This window comes from Propithecus coquereli, unplaced genomic scaffold (genome assembly GCF_000956105.1).
Source record: "Propithecus coquereli isolate 6110/MARCELLA unplaced genomic scaffold, Pcoq_1.0 Scaffold43, whole genome shotgun sequence".
Classification (NCBI taxonomy): Eukaryota; Metazoa; Chordata; class Mammalia; order Primates; family Indriidae; genus Propithecus; species Propithecus coquereli.
The window spans coordinates 4,503,957-4,519,730 of NW_012150063.1; the positions used below are offsets into that span (position 1 = coordinate 4,503,957).

Sequence of the window (15,774 nt, forward strand, 5' to 3'; positions counted from 1 at the left end):
ACCACACATCCGCGAGCCCATCCTTGGGATACAGCAGTGAAGAAAACGTACAAAGACCTCCCCCACCATTGGAGGTTACACTGAAGCAGGCAAAGACAGGCAATAAATGGTAGAAGTAATAAGTAAATTACATATTATGTTAGAAGGTGACGCGTGCTACAGAGTAGGGAGGGTTGAGAGCACACGCGTGTGTGTGTTTGTGTGTGTGTGTGTGTGTGTGTGTGTGTGTGTGTGTGGTTTGCAATTTTAAATATAGTAGGTTGGGTCGGGCTCATGTGGAAGGTTTCAACTGAGCGAAGACATGAAGGGGGTGAGAGGGTGAGACATTTCGCCACTTGTGAGAGTGTCTCTGGGGTCGAGAGTGTTCCAAAGGAAACTGTGGCAAAAGCCCTGAGGTAGGAAGGTGGCAGTGAGTTGAGGAAGGACGAGGCCAGTAGGGGCAGAGGGAGTGAGTGAGAGGTGAGGGGGACCAGGTCAAATGGGGCTTGGTGTTTGCTCAGAGTGAACAGAAAGTCAGGGCAGGGTTTGGAGCAGAGGCAGGATGTGATCTGACTTTACTGAAGGATCTCTGGCTTCTCACTGAGCATAGACTTTACGGGGTGAGGTGGGGTAGGGTAGAAGGGAGGTGGGAGACCTGTCAAGAGGCTAACAGCTTAGGCTTCTAAAAGTCCACACCCAGGTTTTCCCATAGCATATTTTCTCCCCCTTTCCCCCACAAAAGTGCAGAGCTCTGGCCTCAAAGCCAGGCATGGAGACTTAGAGTCTCCTGTAGGCCCCTGCCTCCCAGAAGGACCAGAGTAAAGGTGTTTAAACAGCCAGAGCTCACACACTGTGACACATGTCCAGACCATTATTCCTTGCTTGGCCCTGGAGACCCCTCTGCAGCCCCTCCCAGCCTCTCCCGATGACCATGGAGCAGAAGGCCAGATTCTGCAGGGGAAGGGGTCTCGCAGGCAGGGGACAGCTCTGCACCGTTCTTGGTCGTTTCAGGCACCACTGAGAGGGAGACATCCTCTCAGCCAGGTTCCCCACAAGGTACATGAGAGGCTTCTGCTGTGCAGCTGCCATAGAAACAGGGGACAGATCAAAGCAGGAGAGGACCAACATCTGTGGCAACCAAAGTAAGGACGAGGTACAAACAAACTGAATGAGTAAATAAGCAGATGAATGATTGATGGGTGAGCGGATGAATGATTAATGAGTAAATGAATGATTGATGAATAAACGAAAGTATGGCCTGGAGCCTGCTCCTGCTCCCTGATCTTTGGGTATATTATCTCCTGGGAACTGAGGATTAAAGATTCTCCCGTGGCCCTCACCTCTGGAATTCCCTGCTAGAGTTGGGATCACACTGGCTTCCAAGCCCAGAGGTGAAGGAGGCTTTGGCTTAGGAGCAGGGGCCTTTGGCTGCAGGGGTGTGCCGAGGGAGGAGGCTGGAGGCAGTGGGGCTGGGCTGGAAGACTCCTGAGCAGCCTGTCGGTTCTAGTGGGGAGAGCTCCAGGGATCTGGGAGAAGAGAAGGGTGTGGGGGAAGAGAGGAAGAGGAGAGATTTGGGTTTTGCTTTCCTAGTCCCACACTGGACATTCTGCAGATGCTGGGCCATTCTACAGCCTATAAGGATAGGGATAGAGAAGACTGTCTCAGCTGAGTCCTGGACTGTATTATCCCAACAGACAGGAAGATTGAAGTGACTGAAATTGTCAGAAATTTCCCCAGTGGGGCAGGCTGGTGAAGACTCCAGCTCAGGCCAAGGCACTGGCACCCCCACTTCCAGAAGCTCAATGCAGATCCTGGTGCCTCTCTAAAGGGAGAAGAGCCCTGTGGAGGGGGAGTTCAAAGACACTGTGTCTGGAGACCCTGGGCTCACAGCCCAACCCAATTTTGGAGGATGGTCTTGCCTGGGGATTCCCATGGAATCTAGACTGTGAGTTTGGGGTCAAAATACTGCTCAGAAGAGTGTGTATACACATTCCATTGTATTTTCTGAACTTTAATAGATAATTGTAATCAAAATGGTGGCCATTTACCGAGCCCTTACTAAAGGCTAAGAGATTTGCCTTCTTTATGTCATTTAATTCTCTCATCAACCCCAGGATGTAGATGTTTTTACCCTCATTTTACAAATGAAACTGAGGCACTGAGAGGCTGAGTGACTTGCTGATCAGTGATAGAACCAGAACTCAACCCAGATGGCCTTTTGGAGTTGAAAACTGAAGGGACTTTTCCTGGAGGCCTCTTCTAACAACTCAGCTGATCTTTCACTCCTCTAACACGTGGTTCTTAACCCTTTGGGGGGCTGCAGATCCCTTTGAGCGCTTGATAAGAGTGTAGAGCCTCTTCCTAGAAAGTACACATTTTGCACAAGTGCATTTCCCAGGCAATTTCAGGGACCCACAGGCCTCCTGAACCCTGCTTTAGGTATTTACTTTCTGCAGCAACTGTTTTCCTTTCTCATAACCCAAGGGCACAGGGCAACCCTTGGGGCCCCCAAAATCACCCCAGTGGGGAATAGAATCAGACAGGACAGGTTAATCAATGAAAGCTCACTGCGTGCTCCTTCCATAATTGCATTCCTGCCTTTTCATCCTAACAGCCAGCACTTAGGGTAATTGCATTCCAATAAGGCTCCCAGGTCTGGGGCCTCTGGGGCCTGCCCTGGAACCTGTTGACATGCCATCTGCTTCCAGAGGGGTTCTGCAGACCAAGGCAACCTTTTAAAATTCTTCTCTGTTGTCTTAGCTATAAGAGAGACAAAGGACCCTGTAACAGATCTTGTCCCGAATCCTACTTTCTTAACCCACCCACATTAGCTCTGGAGTCATGGAGGCTTCCTTGATCCCAGGTTGTCTTTCTGAAGTCAAAAGAGTAGCACCTGCTATTCCAAGTGGATGACCTTTGGAAATGCCTGGCTTCGGAGCAAGGTGGCCACCACTGGGCCTGGCTGGACAGAACCAGCTCAGGGCTAGAGAATCAAAAAGCTTGAGAGCTCCCTTAGGGGCCAAGTGTTGTGCTGCCTCAAACATTGCCAGCGTCACTCGTTTATTGCTAAGATTTACTGGAACCTCCCCAAAGGGTTCCTACTCTTTGCAAAGGAAACCCACAATGCAAGGAAGTAGGGAATCCCCCCCAACAGGGGGTTTCAGGAATTCAGTTACATTATGTTATATTCCAAATATATATATTGTATATATAATATATATATTATATTCCAGAAATATAACTTCCTCTAAAGAAGGTCCATGCATTCTCCAGGCACCGTGAAGTCCATTCAATTAACAGAAAAAGTGCAGAGTTCGTGATGATTTGAGTTTCACTGTTTCCCAAATAGAGATGGCTCATCTGCTCACCCCCACCAAAGGAATGAGGCATAAAATGGAGAGGTCTGGTGTTTGTTATATGACTTACAGATGCCCCCTCCCCCACCACGACCCCAGACGCTTCTTCCCTGTAAAGAAAAATTTCCTCTGGGACTCCTCATTCTCTTGGGTCTGAGCCCCAAGAAGCCCTCCACAAGCCCGGCTCCCTTGGCCTGCTCCCAGGGCTGAGGGCTGATTCTCTCATCCCCGCTGAACCCTTTGCTCAGAGGAAATGGCATGTTTAGGGATGGAAACATTCTTGCCGCAGGAGAAGAGATAGAGTCTGGACTACAAAACCATGAGTATTCCTGGTGGGTAATCCCCCTCCAACGTTGTAATCCTTGCAGCTGATCCGTGGTTTAGCAGAAAGAGCATCGATTTTCAAGAAGGCCGACCAGTGTTTGAATCTTGGCCCCACCAATCCCGAGCTGTTTGCCATTGGGCAAGTCACTTCACCTCCCTGCAACACAGTTTTCTTCTGTTGGGGGTAGGGGAAGCAGAGATTTACTTTACAAGGTTCAAACTGAAGAGAGAACACATGCCATGGTGCCTGGCATTTGATAGGTGATTTGATTTCCTTTCCTGTACAAAGGCACAAATTTCTAAAGCATTTGGCAGACATCAGAAGATGCTTTCTGGCCTTGCCACTCTCCACCCCACTGCAATCTTCCTTATCCTAACCTTTCCCCCTACCTACAGCAGATAGCCTAAACTCCAAATCATAGCTTCAGGCTTTTCCCAGCAAACTTGGTTCTCACCAACAGGTTTGGCATCCCTCCTAGGGTTCATGGCGGCGCCAGTGCAGCCTCTGAAATGGGGACACCCACAGACAGGTCAATTTGCCAGTCCTTGCCTCTTCTGGTTTGACAGCAGGATCCTTACATCCAAGTCTGTTAGGGCTGCTGTGCGCCTCCCATGGGTAGTGAGATTGCAGACACGGCGGGGGTGGGGGTGGGGAGGTCCTAAATGGGCATCAGCCTCCTGGGGATGGGTGGGAGCCAGTGGGGCTGCGTGGTGCCTGCTCCCCTTACTCCCTTGTTACCACCGCCATGGCCACAGTTGCCACCATCACGCTCACAGTCGCCACCAGCACCCCAGTCAGGACTGTCTGAACCTCAGGGAACTAACGCCCTAAGACACAGCACCCAGACCCTCAAAAAGGACACCAGACCCAGTTTTTCGGTAGGTTTGCACGCTTACAGGTTGAGTGTTTTTAATGGCATCTGGAAGTTGGGAATGGGGGTCGGGAGAGGGTGGAGAGGAGGTGAGAAGGGGTCAGAACAGGCCAGAGGAGATTAGGGATTTAATTAAACTGCCTGTTTGGGTAAGGGCTTTAAGGTGCAAAGCTGCTTTGCATGATAATGGCAGTTTATCTGAATTCCATTCTACTGAAGGAAGCCTCTTTTGCACTTAATTACTGTGGTTCCTAAGCCTGGCTTCTCCTTAATGGCCCTCCCCAGGGCAAGCAAGGCAGCTTGACTTTCAGTTTCACCCATGCTGGCCACTGCCAGGGACAGACCCCTAGTCATCTGTCCCTGTAGGAGGCCTGTCCATGCACCAGGCAGTACTTAGGTGGGTGGAGGGCCTTCAGAATGACTCAGCAAATTCAGGTCTGGCTTGGGGGTGACCCCTGGAGTCCCCAGCTAGGGCTCTTCAGCCAGCCTAAAAATGGCTCTGGACTTAGGCTACTGAGAGTGGGCCTCGGGTTTGGACTCCCAGAACCCCCAAACACCAGGCAGAACCATCTTTCACCTGGTAGGTTCCTGCTGCCAAACAGTGGCCTTGGCAAAGCACAGGTGTGGGGGTGAAGTGAGCTCGTGTGGGTCTGGACCAGAGGGAGACTCCCTGGCTGACGTGTTGAGGTGGCCTGAGGGTAGAGGGGCTGCATGTTTGGTGGTGGTAGTGACTATTTTTTAGGCAGAAGGACAGTGTTCGGCACCCATCAGGACAAAGGGAGAGGTAGATGGGGGGGCCGGCGGAGAGAGCAGAGAGCCCTGACACAGATGCGGGGAGGCTGCAAGGAGATGGGCTTCCACGTTTGGAGACTCCAGCACACACGGGCAGGGTAGGAAAGGGTTAAAAGGGTTTGCGAACTCCTGTTTCCAATCACTTGTCAGCCAGCTTTGCTCTCAGCCTTATCAGCAGGGATAGGGCCGTGCAGGGAGAGCTCTGAGAGCTCTCGTTTCCAAGCTCTTCCCAGACTCCAAGCTCTCAGCCTTCTCATTACCTTCTAAGGGCTCCTGCGCTCAGGCTCGGGGGAGGGCCTCGGGTAGGGGCTGGGAACCCAAACACGTTTAATGGAGTAGAGCACAAGAGTTACTAAATACAGCCCCGGGGTGGTGGTGAGGCTGTAGAATCTCAGCAGTAAACCTTCAGAGTCCAACTGTCCCTCCTCCTTTCCCCTCCTCACCAGCAAGCCAGATTAGTGCAGGCTGTATCTTCCCTCTTATTTAACTTACCATTGGCTAAAATCCTTCAATGTTTTTCTCTTTTACGGTTACCCCTGAGTCAGAAATCTCCATTGTGGATTTATGCAGTGACTGTTGGAACTCAAGTAAAGGACCTTATGTTTTGGGTGAAATTTCTCTTGATGGGCTTGACCCACACTAGTCTTTCGAGAGGTATGCAGTTTTCTATTCTGCCATCTCACCTGGTTATTAATCTACCCAGTTTCAGCCACTTGGTAATTTGATAGACCTGCTTTCCTTATCTTCATGCAAGCTATTGGTTTAAAACATGTTGCCTGGGAGAGGGCTGAGGGCAGAACCATTGGTCACGGCAATGCACATTGTCCTCTAGAACTTCCATCAACCTGTGGTCAGTACCCTTGGGTGTGGATCCTGTTACTGAACCAGCTACCAATTTCCCCTTATTGTGCTTCTCTCATTTGTAATCCACCAATGCATCCAGTAGGCTGCCAGAAGAAAAGAAAAGCACTTTTCTTTAATCCAACATACTTGGTCCCCTGAATCTCCCTGATTGGCCATTCTCATACCCTGCTAAAGAAGGAAGTAAGGTTCATGTGACATTTTGCAGTGGACACGAGATATGTATGAATGCAAACGTAAGCATCATAATACACTTACGCAAGCAGCAAGAGTTGCCTGCCAGGAAGAACAGTGGTCTGTGTGTCAGACACGTCAGGGAGCTGGGTCTGTACAGGAGAACTGACCTAGATAAGAAATGGGGATCGAAAGGGGATTCGAGTTTTTCAAGAGCAGGGAGCAGTTTGTAGAAGAGGTGCCAGTTCCAGTGATTTTTGGGGGTCCTGGGACTGCAAGAGTACGTCTTGGGCTAGAACCAAGGTATTACCCTGGTGAATGAGCCTCAGGCCTTGGTTCTCCTGGGTCTCGAAAGCCCAGACAGGTTTCCGAGCAGCTCAGGCTGTTCGATGCCTCCATGTCTCTGTGCATGCCACTCCCTCTGGAATCTGCCTGCTGTCCACCTGGTGAACATCTGCTCATTCTTTATTTTCACTGCATGTCTTACATCCTCTAACAAGTCTTCCCTGCCTCCTCCTCCCCCTCCCAGTTCCAGACTTTCCAGGTAGAGCTCACTACCTCTGCCACTGTGAACTTTTTTCCCTGTATAGATACCTACATTTGCACCAAAACCATTTTATTATATGGAGGTTAAGGACACAGACTTTGAAGTTCGGGAGACTTAGCTTTTGGCTCTGACTTTGCGAGTTACTTTAAGCTCTCTAAATCCCAGTTTCCTCATCTGTAAAGTTGGGACCATAATAAATACCTAATAGGTCTGGCCTAAGGATTCAATAGAAAATGAACACAAAGCACTGTATTGGTGATTTATTGCTGCACAACAAATTACGCCCAAATTTAGTGGCTTAAACCAGTAATAAACACTGTCTCACAAAGTTTCTGTGGGTCAGGAATTTGGGAGCGGTGGCTTAGCTGAGTGGTTCTGGCTTGGGGTTTCTTATGAGGATGGAGTCAAGATGTGAGCTGGGGTTGCAGTCATCTGAAGGCTTGTCTGTGGCTGGAGGCTCTGCTTCCAAGATGGCCCAGTCACCTGGCTACAGGCAGAAGGGTTCAGTTCCGCACTGGCTATTGGTGGGACGCCTCAGTTCCTTTCCACGTGGGCCTCCCCACAGGTAGGGCTTCTTGAATGTCTTAACCACATGGCAGCTGGATTTCCCTAGAGTGAGTGATCTAAGAGGGAGCAAGGTGGAAGCTCCACTGTCATTTATGTCCTGGCCTCAGAAGTCACGCACTTATCTCCACAGATCCTATTATTAACACCAGCAGTAGTCACTGTAGAAGGGGATGGCAAAAGCACGTGACTATTAGGAGGTGAGTATCACTGTGAGCTATCCTCGGGGTTGGCTACCACAGGCACTTAGCCTAATGTTTATCAAAAGCATATCATATGCAGGGGGCAGTGGCACACACCTAGTCCCAGCTACTTGGGAGGCTGAGGTGGGAGGATCACTTGAGCCCAGGAGTTTGAGGCTGCAGTGAGCTATGATTGTGCCTGTGAATAGCCATTGCACTCCAGACTGGGCAACATAGCCAGACTCTGTGTCTAAAAAAATTTAAAAAAGCGTATCACAAGAGCTCAACAAACAGTAGCTGCTATTATTATTAATTCACACATCTGTATTCCCTCCTAGTATGTAAACCCCTTGAGGGCCAAGATCGTGTCTTGGGCCTGTTTCTATCACAAGGTCCTGCAGTAACGTCAAGCACATTGGCAGGTCCACACCAAATGTTGATGGAGAATACATGAATGAAGCTTTTGAGAGGGTTAGTCTGGAGGCAGCCTCAGAGTGCACGGGGAGAGGATTCACACCTAGATATGAAGACGGATTCTGTAACTCAGGCACTTACCTGGAATTACTAGTGTGGATAAAATCAAGACCTGAGAGTTCTTCATATTTTGATGCTTGAGGACCAAGGACATTTGATACCAAAACAGCAGGCAGGGTAGGAGAAGTTCTTATGATTCTCTTTGGAAAGAAGCCCTGGGCAGCAATTTGGTAGGAAGCAATGATCCCAACCCCATGACCTAAAGGGTGACTCCCCTGATGTTTAATTCCCTGGACCAAGGCAGACATGGGAACTTCTTGATATTTTTGTCATACTCAAATTCCTGTCTTGATGATACCTCTGTTCTTCTACCAGGCAGAACAATTTCTCTTTCTAGGAGATTCCGATGCACATTTCTTAGAGTTAATTAAAAGGTGCACAGAGAGTTTCATGTCAGAGGCCCTTCCGGCTACTGCCGCCCTCCAAGCAGGAGAGGGTCTGTCTGCGAGGTAACCGATACCCTGGGCAAGATTGAGTTTCCAGACGTCTAGCTCACACTGGAAGCCTTGCCCCTACCCCCTGGGCTTGAAAGTTCACTGATTATCCTTTTCCCACAGACAGAGCCCTCTGTCCTTACCACTTCCCAGCAAGAAGCCACTCCCAGGAGGCTGCGCCTCCAGGAGCCTCGGAGACAGACACTGGTGGAGGAGCAGGTGCCTTCTCAGAGATTTCTCATGTAGATCACATTCCCAGGTGCCTGAGGTTCTGTTTCTCCCCAGTTCCTTGAAATCCCAAACCAGTGGCTTGAATTGTCTCTTTCTCCCCTTCTTAAAGCTAGGGTGAGTGAGGCAAGAAGAAGGAGAATGTTTTTCTATTGGGGTGGAAGGAGCTTGGTGGCACCGAAAAATATTTTACCCCTGGATAATAAAATGAAGATTGAGACATGCAAATTATGGACAGGACAGAACCATGGGAGACAGATCATGTGTGAATTGCATCTAAACCAAACCAGGTCACACATGGACCTCTGAACAGAAATTTGAAATAATTATTGATCAAAATAAAAAAAACCCCATAGTTAGGCTGGGCGAAGTGGCTCATGCCTATAAGCCCAGCACTTTGGGAGGCTGAGGCAGGAGGATCGCTTGAGGCCAGGAGTTCGAGACCAGCCTGAGCAACATAAGAAGACCCTGTCTGTACAAAAAATTCAAAAAATTAGCTGGGCTTGGTGGTGCTCACCTGTAGTCCCAGCTACTTGGGAGGCAGAGGAAGAAGAATCACTTGAACCCAGGAGTTTGAGGTTGCAGTGAGCTGTGATGATGCCACCGCACTCTAGCCCAGGCAACAGAGTGAAATTTTGTCTCCAAAAATTCCCTAACTCTGCATAAAAACCAAACAAACCAAAAAAACAAACCAACAACAACAAAAACCCAATCGCTGAGCCTGAAGCAATTATATGTCAGGGACCATTGTAATCCAAGGCAACTGGACTCTGGAACGACCCTCATCTCGAATGAGCTTCTTTTATGGTATTTATTTCACTTTCCATTAGGATTTAACCAGAAAGAGAAGATTTTTAATAGAGATGGCATTGGGAAATATGGCTAGTGGGAGAGTTGGGGACTTGTGCATGTGAGGAATTTTCTGGGTGTGGGATCAAGGCGATAGAGCTGGGCAAATGTGACTCTGTTGGTTTTCAAATTCCCCCTCTGCATAGCTGTGGAAAGAATTGTGTCATTCCTCATAGAAAACTCAGCCAAAGTGTTCCCTTGGAGATGAAAACACAGAATACAAGTCTTAAGAAACATTTTTGGGGGAAGTTAAAAGAATGTTATCGAGACAGTTGATTAAGTTATACAAAGAAGTTAAAAATAAAATAAATACTTATGACCAGTTGAAATATTTTAAAAGATACTAAAAAAAAAAAACAAAAAAAGCCAACCAAAAAAACCAATGTTGAGCTTTCAGAGGGGACCCGGGGAGTGGGGCAGAAAGAACCCAATTAGAGGACAGCATGGGAATCAGATTGAGGAAGCAGCATTTCAAACCAATGATTAGAAAAACAACAGCAATCATTGATTAAACAAACAAATTATGGTTCTAGGAACAGGGACACAAAACAGTCAGCCTTGGGAAGACTGTGTTATGTTGGGTAAGCTGTGAATTTTATAGAGCATCCCTCATTTCCTATGCGATTAAGAACATTGGATCCTCGCAGTCAGTTGACAATCATTTATCGAGCACACACTGTATGCCAAGCTCTGTGTTAGGTGTTGGGGATATAATAGAGACATAAAACATGCTCCCTGTCTTACACTAATGCTCAGGGTATGGTGAAAATGATAAGGCATAATAACAGCTAAAAGTTATTGAGCACTCACTATGCATTAAACACTTTACAAGCACTATAATCCAATATGAGCCAAGCCTGTATGGTTTTGGTCACATTTGTATAATATCTTCATTGCACAGCACACAGGCATTCGATAAATGTATTTTGAAAATCCTTACGACGACTGTGTGAGTAGGTACAATTATTACTGCCATTTTATAGATGAGGAGACTGAGGTCCGAAGAGGTTAAGCACTTGCTTGGTGTCACAGTTAGGAAGCAATGGGACAAGGATTTGAACCCAGGAAGTCCCATAAACCCCTACACCATGCTGCCCCCTTGATAGGTACATGAGCAAGCAAAATGCAAGACAGGAAGTGGAAAGCACTCCAAGGCTGATTCAAACAAACTGCTGTAGAAGTTATAACCTCTGGCAAGGGAAGGGAATGGCAGGAAGGGCCGGCTCCCTGGAGAAGATGGCATGTGAATTGGGTCTTAAAATGTGAATGAGATTCCCACAGGAGGGTACAAGTAGAAGCAACTTCAAGATGGAGGGATGTCGGGAACCAGCACTCAGAACTGGAAAAGTGACAGGTGTACCTGGAGATTTTTACCGTTCCAGTTTGCAGCAGGAGATTAGCTGGAGTGCGGTGGAAGCTGTCAGGAGCAGGGCTTCTCAACTGTCACCTGTGGTCAGGTTGCTGATAAAAGGCAGCTTCTGATCAGCAGGTCCATGGTGCTGCCCCTGACGATGCCAAGGCAGCTGGTCTGGGACCACACTTTGAGCAGCTGGGCTCTAGGGGCCTTTGCTTTCCTGGCTCAGGGATGTGGGCTTTATTTGGTAAGTCTAGGATTGCACAGATGGATTTTAAGCAGGGAAACAAGGCTTTAGAAAGATGATTTGGTGACAGTAGTATAAGACGCTCTGGAGAAGGTTTGGGCTTTGTTTGGTTCCTTTAGCTCCTCATTTGTAACCCTCAAAGCTCAGAATACTGATTCAGTCAGGGTCCACACAGGAAAACAGGAACCACAGAGACAATTAACAGAGATAATTCGGCTCTTGGCCTCCAATGGTCACTTATTCACCAGAGCTGCCTAGAAACTATTCTTGCCCCTTCCTCCAGAACTGGCCAGGAGCAACGTTTGTCCTTATCCTCTAGTGGTTAGAAAGGGGATGAAAACTTGGCTTGACCTTGGGCCATCCTCGTGAGTCTGTTCAGGTTCAAGCTGGGCCCCATCACCCAGCACACTCTAGATCGCTTTTCCACGATTGGCAGATCTGCTTGGGGAATGAAAAACGATACTAATATCAGCCTGAAAAAAATATCATCAGGAAATGAAGTCTGTGGCTTAAAAAAGAAATCCCACACTGCTTTCTGGCTCTGGTCTGTCTCCCAACTGGGATCTCTCCCTCTGCTTGGGGGCCTCCTTCCGGCCTCCTCCCCCCCTTCTGGTTTTCCCACCCTTTCTCTTCCCTCCACAACCTCCCCTCCTCCCTCCTTTTTTTCCTTCTTATCCTACAGGACCTCTAGGCTTCCTTCTTTCTTCTCTCTGGGCTCCTCCCTGGAGGCTTCAGGCTTCCCTTCCTGTCTCCAGGCTTCCAGCTTTTCCCCAGCCCCACGGAAGCATCTGTCTGTCTCTCTTTCACTTCCCATCAGGCAGTCCTAAATGCTGAATAGGCCCTTCAGACCAGGCCCTGAAGGGGACTTGGCTGGGGCAGTGGGGGGTGGGTGGTGCTGGGGACCTGCTGTGGCCATACAGAAGCCCATTGATAGGCAGCCCCTCGACACAGACAACCCAGTCCAGTCTCCATGGCTCCGGGTGGAGAGAGGCGTCCCTGGAGGCGGTGGCCAACATCCCGGCCATCATGAATGACCTCAGTGTCTTTGCTGGCTGGGAGGAGTGGGGGGAACCTTCCCTCTATAGCTTTCAAATCCTTAAGGCCTATCAGCCCCACCATCGGTGTGAATATATTCATCTTGAAAATAATTTGTTGGTACATCTCCATCAGCAGTGCTGATTTCATTAATTGGAAGAATTAGCTCTTTGTGGCCAATGGAAGAATATGGAGCCAAAACACACGGAACACTTTTCCCCAGTGACCTGGAGACCCTTGGACGAACTCCTGGGTGCCATGAAAATGGATCATTTTGCAGAAAGAATACCATTGGATGTTTATTTAACATCACTCCCCAACCCCCCCCAGACCTTCCAATCGCTCTCACATCTGGCTGCTTTTCTTGCTTCACTTTTTTGTGCAGAGCCAGGGCAGGGAGGAAACTTCATCAGTCTGAAAACATCCAGCAGCAAAGTGTAAATTAAATGTGCAGAGAGGCCACGGGAGGGAGTCTCACATCCTGGGGGTGGAGTAAGGAGACTGCGTCCTCACCCCCACTCCTTAGGGGCAGAGCTCATTGTGCATCCTGCGCCTGCCATTAGGAGCTGTGTGACCTTGAGCAAGACACTCAACCCTTCTGAGCCTCAGTTTCTTTGCTGGTAAAATAGGGAAATAAACACATACTCATAGGGCTGTGTGAGGATTGAAGAGGATAATGTATGTAGAGTGTACGGCACAGAGGAGACACTTGATTGATGGTAGCTACTATTATTGTTGCTGGGATCAAAACCAGGACAGAGTCCCAACTGTTCCCACGCCTCAGACACCCACCATTGCTGGCCCCATTCGGGGAGACAGATGGGCAAAAGTACGTCCGATGAGGGGAGACAGATGGACAGAAAAGGATGATGAAGGGGATCGGGTGGAATGACAGGCCAGTGGGGTGATGGGCAGATGGAACCTCTCATGGGGAAGGCAGATTTATGACAACCCAAAGGAGACACTAAGAGATGGTGTCCTGTGAGAGGGACAGATGGATGAGGGTCCAAGAGGGGAGACAGAGAGATGACAGGCCAAAGTGGAAGACAGATGGATGGTAATTTCATAGAGGTTGGGGGAATGGGGGTGGGCAAGCGTATGATTGGGAAGAACAGATGGACAACATGCTGATGATGGAGCCTGGGCTTCTTGTTTAGTCTCTGTTCCTCAGGCCCGGACATCCCTGAATTCATAAGAACCCCAGGGGCTCTGTGGGCATGAGAGAGAGAGAGAGGGAGCACACGAGCATGCTTCACATGGCCTGAGAAGACACGAGCACCAGGGTCAGCCTGGCCTCTGCTCCTCCCACAGCCCCTCCCTGGGTGGCCCCACAGATAAAGGCTCAGCTGTGATGAGGAGGAGGAGGAGGAGGAAAGCGAAAACAGCTTTTTTAAAGAAGAGGAAAATAAAAACTGGCTAAAAGTTTTATTTATTTAAAATAAAGGTTCAGTTATGCTTGAGTGTAAACATGCAGGCCCATCCCTCCCTCCCTGGCTCTTCTTGTGGCAGAGGGCTCGGACCACACAGCAAGCTGGGGGCAGGAGCCAGAGAGGCCAGTGCAGGCCAAGGGGAGTGGGTGGGACCAGGGTGGCCCAGGTGTGGGGAGGGGAGAGGAGCTGCGGAACTCAGTGACCTGCCAAGCACAGCTGGGCTGGCTGCTGCTGGGGACTCGCTGGCCCTGGCGCCCCGTCCTTCGGCACACACGGGCAATAGCCCGTGCGGCTTCAACCCCACATGCGGCACATGTGTGCCACAAAGCAGGGCTCTCAGAGACACGCATGCAGACACAGGTGTCTAACTCTTTGTCAGAGAGAGCACAGCAGGGTCCCAGAGGAGGTGGGCCCAACTCCAGCTGTGAGTCACTTCTCCTATTTGAACTAGAAATCCGACCTGCCTTTTGTCCTCTTTCTTTTGGGTTCCACCTGACTTCCTTCCATGCTTTTCAGTGACTGCAGCATTTGGGTGGCCTGTCCGATCCTGTAAGCTCCCTGGAGAAGGGAGACAGTGTGGATGGAGGCGAGTCTGGAGTAGAGACAAGTCTGGGGCCCCTGCCTTGCAAGTCTTTGTAAGGAGGTTGTCAGGGCTGCGTTGGTGGCCCCACTGGCCAGGGAAGGGCTGTGGTATGCGGGCCAGGGGGGAATAGGCAGGAAATGTTTGTGATAAGAGCCTTCCCCTCTTGCAAGCTCCCCTTGCTTCCAGGCCCAGCTGCAGGACATGGGCCCATGAGCTGGGCAGGGAGCTTCGGAGGAGGCTGCCGCAAAAGCTGGCCTTTGGGACTGTAGCAGGAAGGGCTGCAATCGTAGGGGCCCTGGGGCGGAAAGGCAGTGCTCGGGGATCTACATGACCCTGGGAACCCAGCCAGGGCTGCCTTCCTTTGGGATCAGGAATTTCAATCCGACTTCACAAGGCCAAATCAATTCCTTAAGAAAAATAAAACAAAGAAAAACCAAAAACCAAAAAAGCCCCCCAAACCAGGGCTTTGTTAATCCAAGTTGCTGAGAGGGTGGAGTGGGTCAGAAATACAGCCTGGCCCCAGGGAATTTCATGCTCTGCACTGGTCCCATTTGGAGCCATTCATTAAAGTTAACCAGTAAAAATGGACCAAGAAAGACCAGGCTGGAAGCTCTGAGAAGGAGTTCAACCCAAGGGGGTCATCTGCCGGGGAAAAATAAGAGTCCTCAGGAACGTGTGTCGTGCGGCTGTTTGCAAAGCTTGGTCCTCTGTAGGCTCCCAGTGTGTCTTCTTTGCTCAAGGGCCAGCAAGGCCACCATCTGTGGTTGACTTGGACAGCTCACAAAGGGGCCAGGAGTGCTGCAAAGGAACACCCCCACCACCACCCGTGCATGGGGGGGTGAGGCTGCAGGCCCTTTGCTATTGTACCAGTGCCTCTTCTGAAGGATTAGCAGCTTCTATCTGTCCCTGGGGGCTGCACTGTAAATGCCTGTGTAATGCTAATTTGTGGTTGGCAGGAGATTGATTGGGTAGGAGCAGAACAATGGTAAGAGAAGGCTGAGCTCCCTCCTACTCTTGCAGTGGTTGGTGTGTGTGTGTGTGTGTGTGTGTGTGTGTGTGTGTGTGTGTGTGTCTTCTAGGAGGAAAGTAGGAACAAGCCCACAGAAAGGATGATTGAAAGAAAGGATGAAGATTTAGTCACTGTGATGGCCACAATCTGAAAGAGGCAAGTCTGGAGTGGAGAGGTGGGGGTCTACGAAGCACAAATCCAGGGAGATTTTTTGATGGGAGTAAGTGACATGTCATCACTTTTACCCTATTCTATTCATTAGAAGCAAGTCACTAGGTCCAGTTCACACTTAGGAGGGAGGAATTACTTGGGAGGCAAGCATTCTTGAGAGCCATTTCGGAAGCTGCCTACACTTAGACACTTAGAAAGATCCCAGCAACATAGCAAGGCTCAAGAAAAGGTAGCATTGTTCCTTGGCCT

The 15,774-nt window shown here is 49.5% G+C and overlaps 1 protein-coding gene across 1 annotated transcript; it reads left to right on the forward strand.

Moving 5' to 3' along the window:
* The first annotated feature begins 838 nt into the window (after positions 1-838).
* On the forward strand, positions 839-8,865 carry LOC105817949 (chromosome unknown open reading frame, human C2orf91). The gene is given in 5 exon segments (XM_012653794.1): positions 839-908; positions 911-1,042; positions 1,045-1,135; positions 5,858-5,921; positions 8,743-8,865. Coding segments are annotated over 5 exon segments (480 nt in total).
* Positions 8,866-15,774: the final 6,909 nt, after the last annotated feature.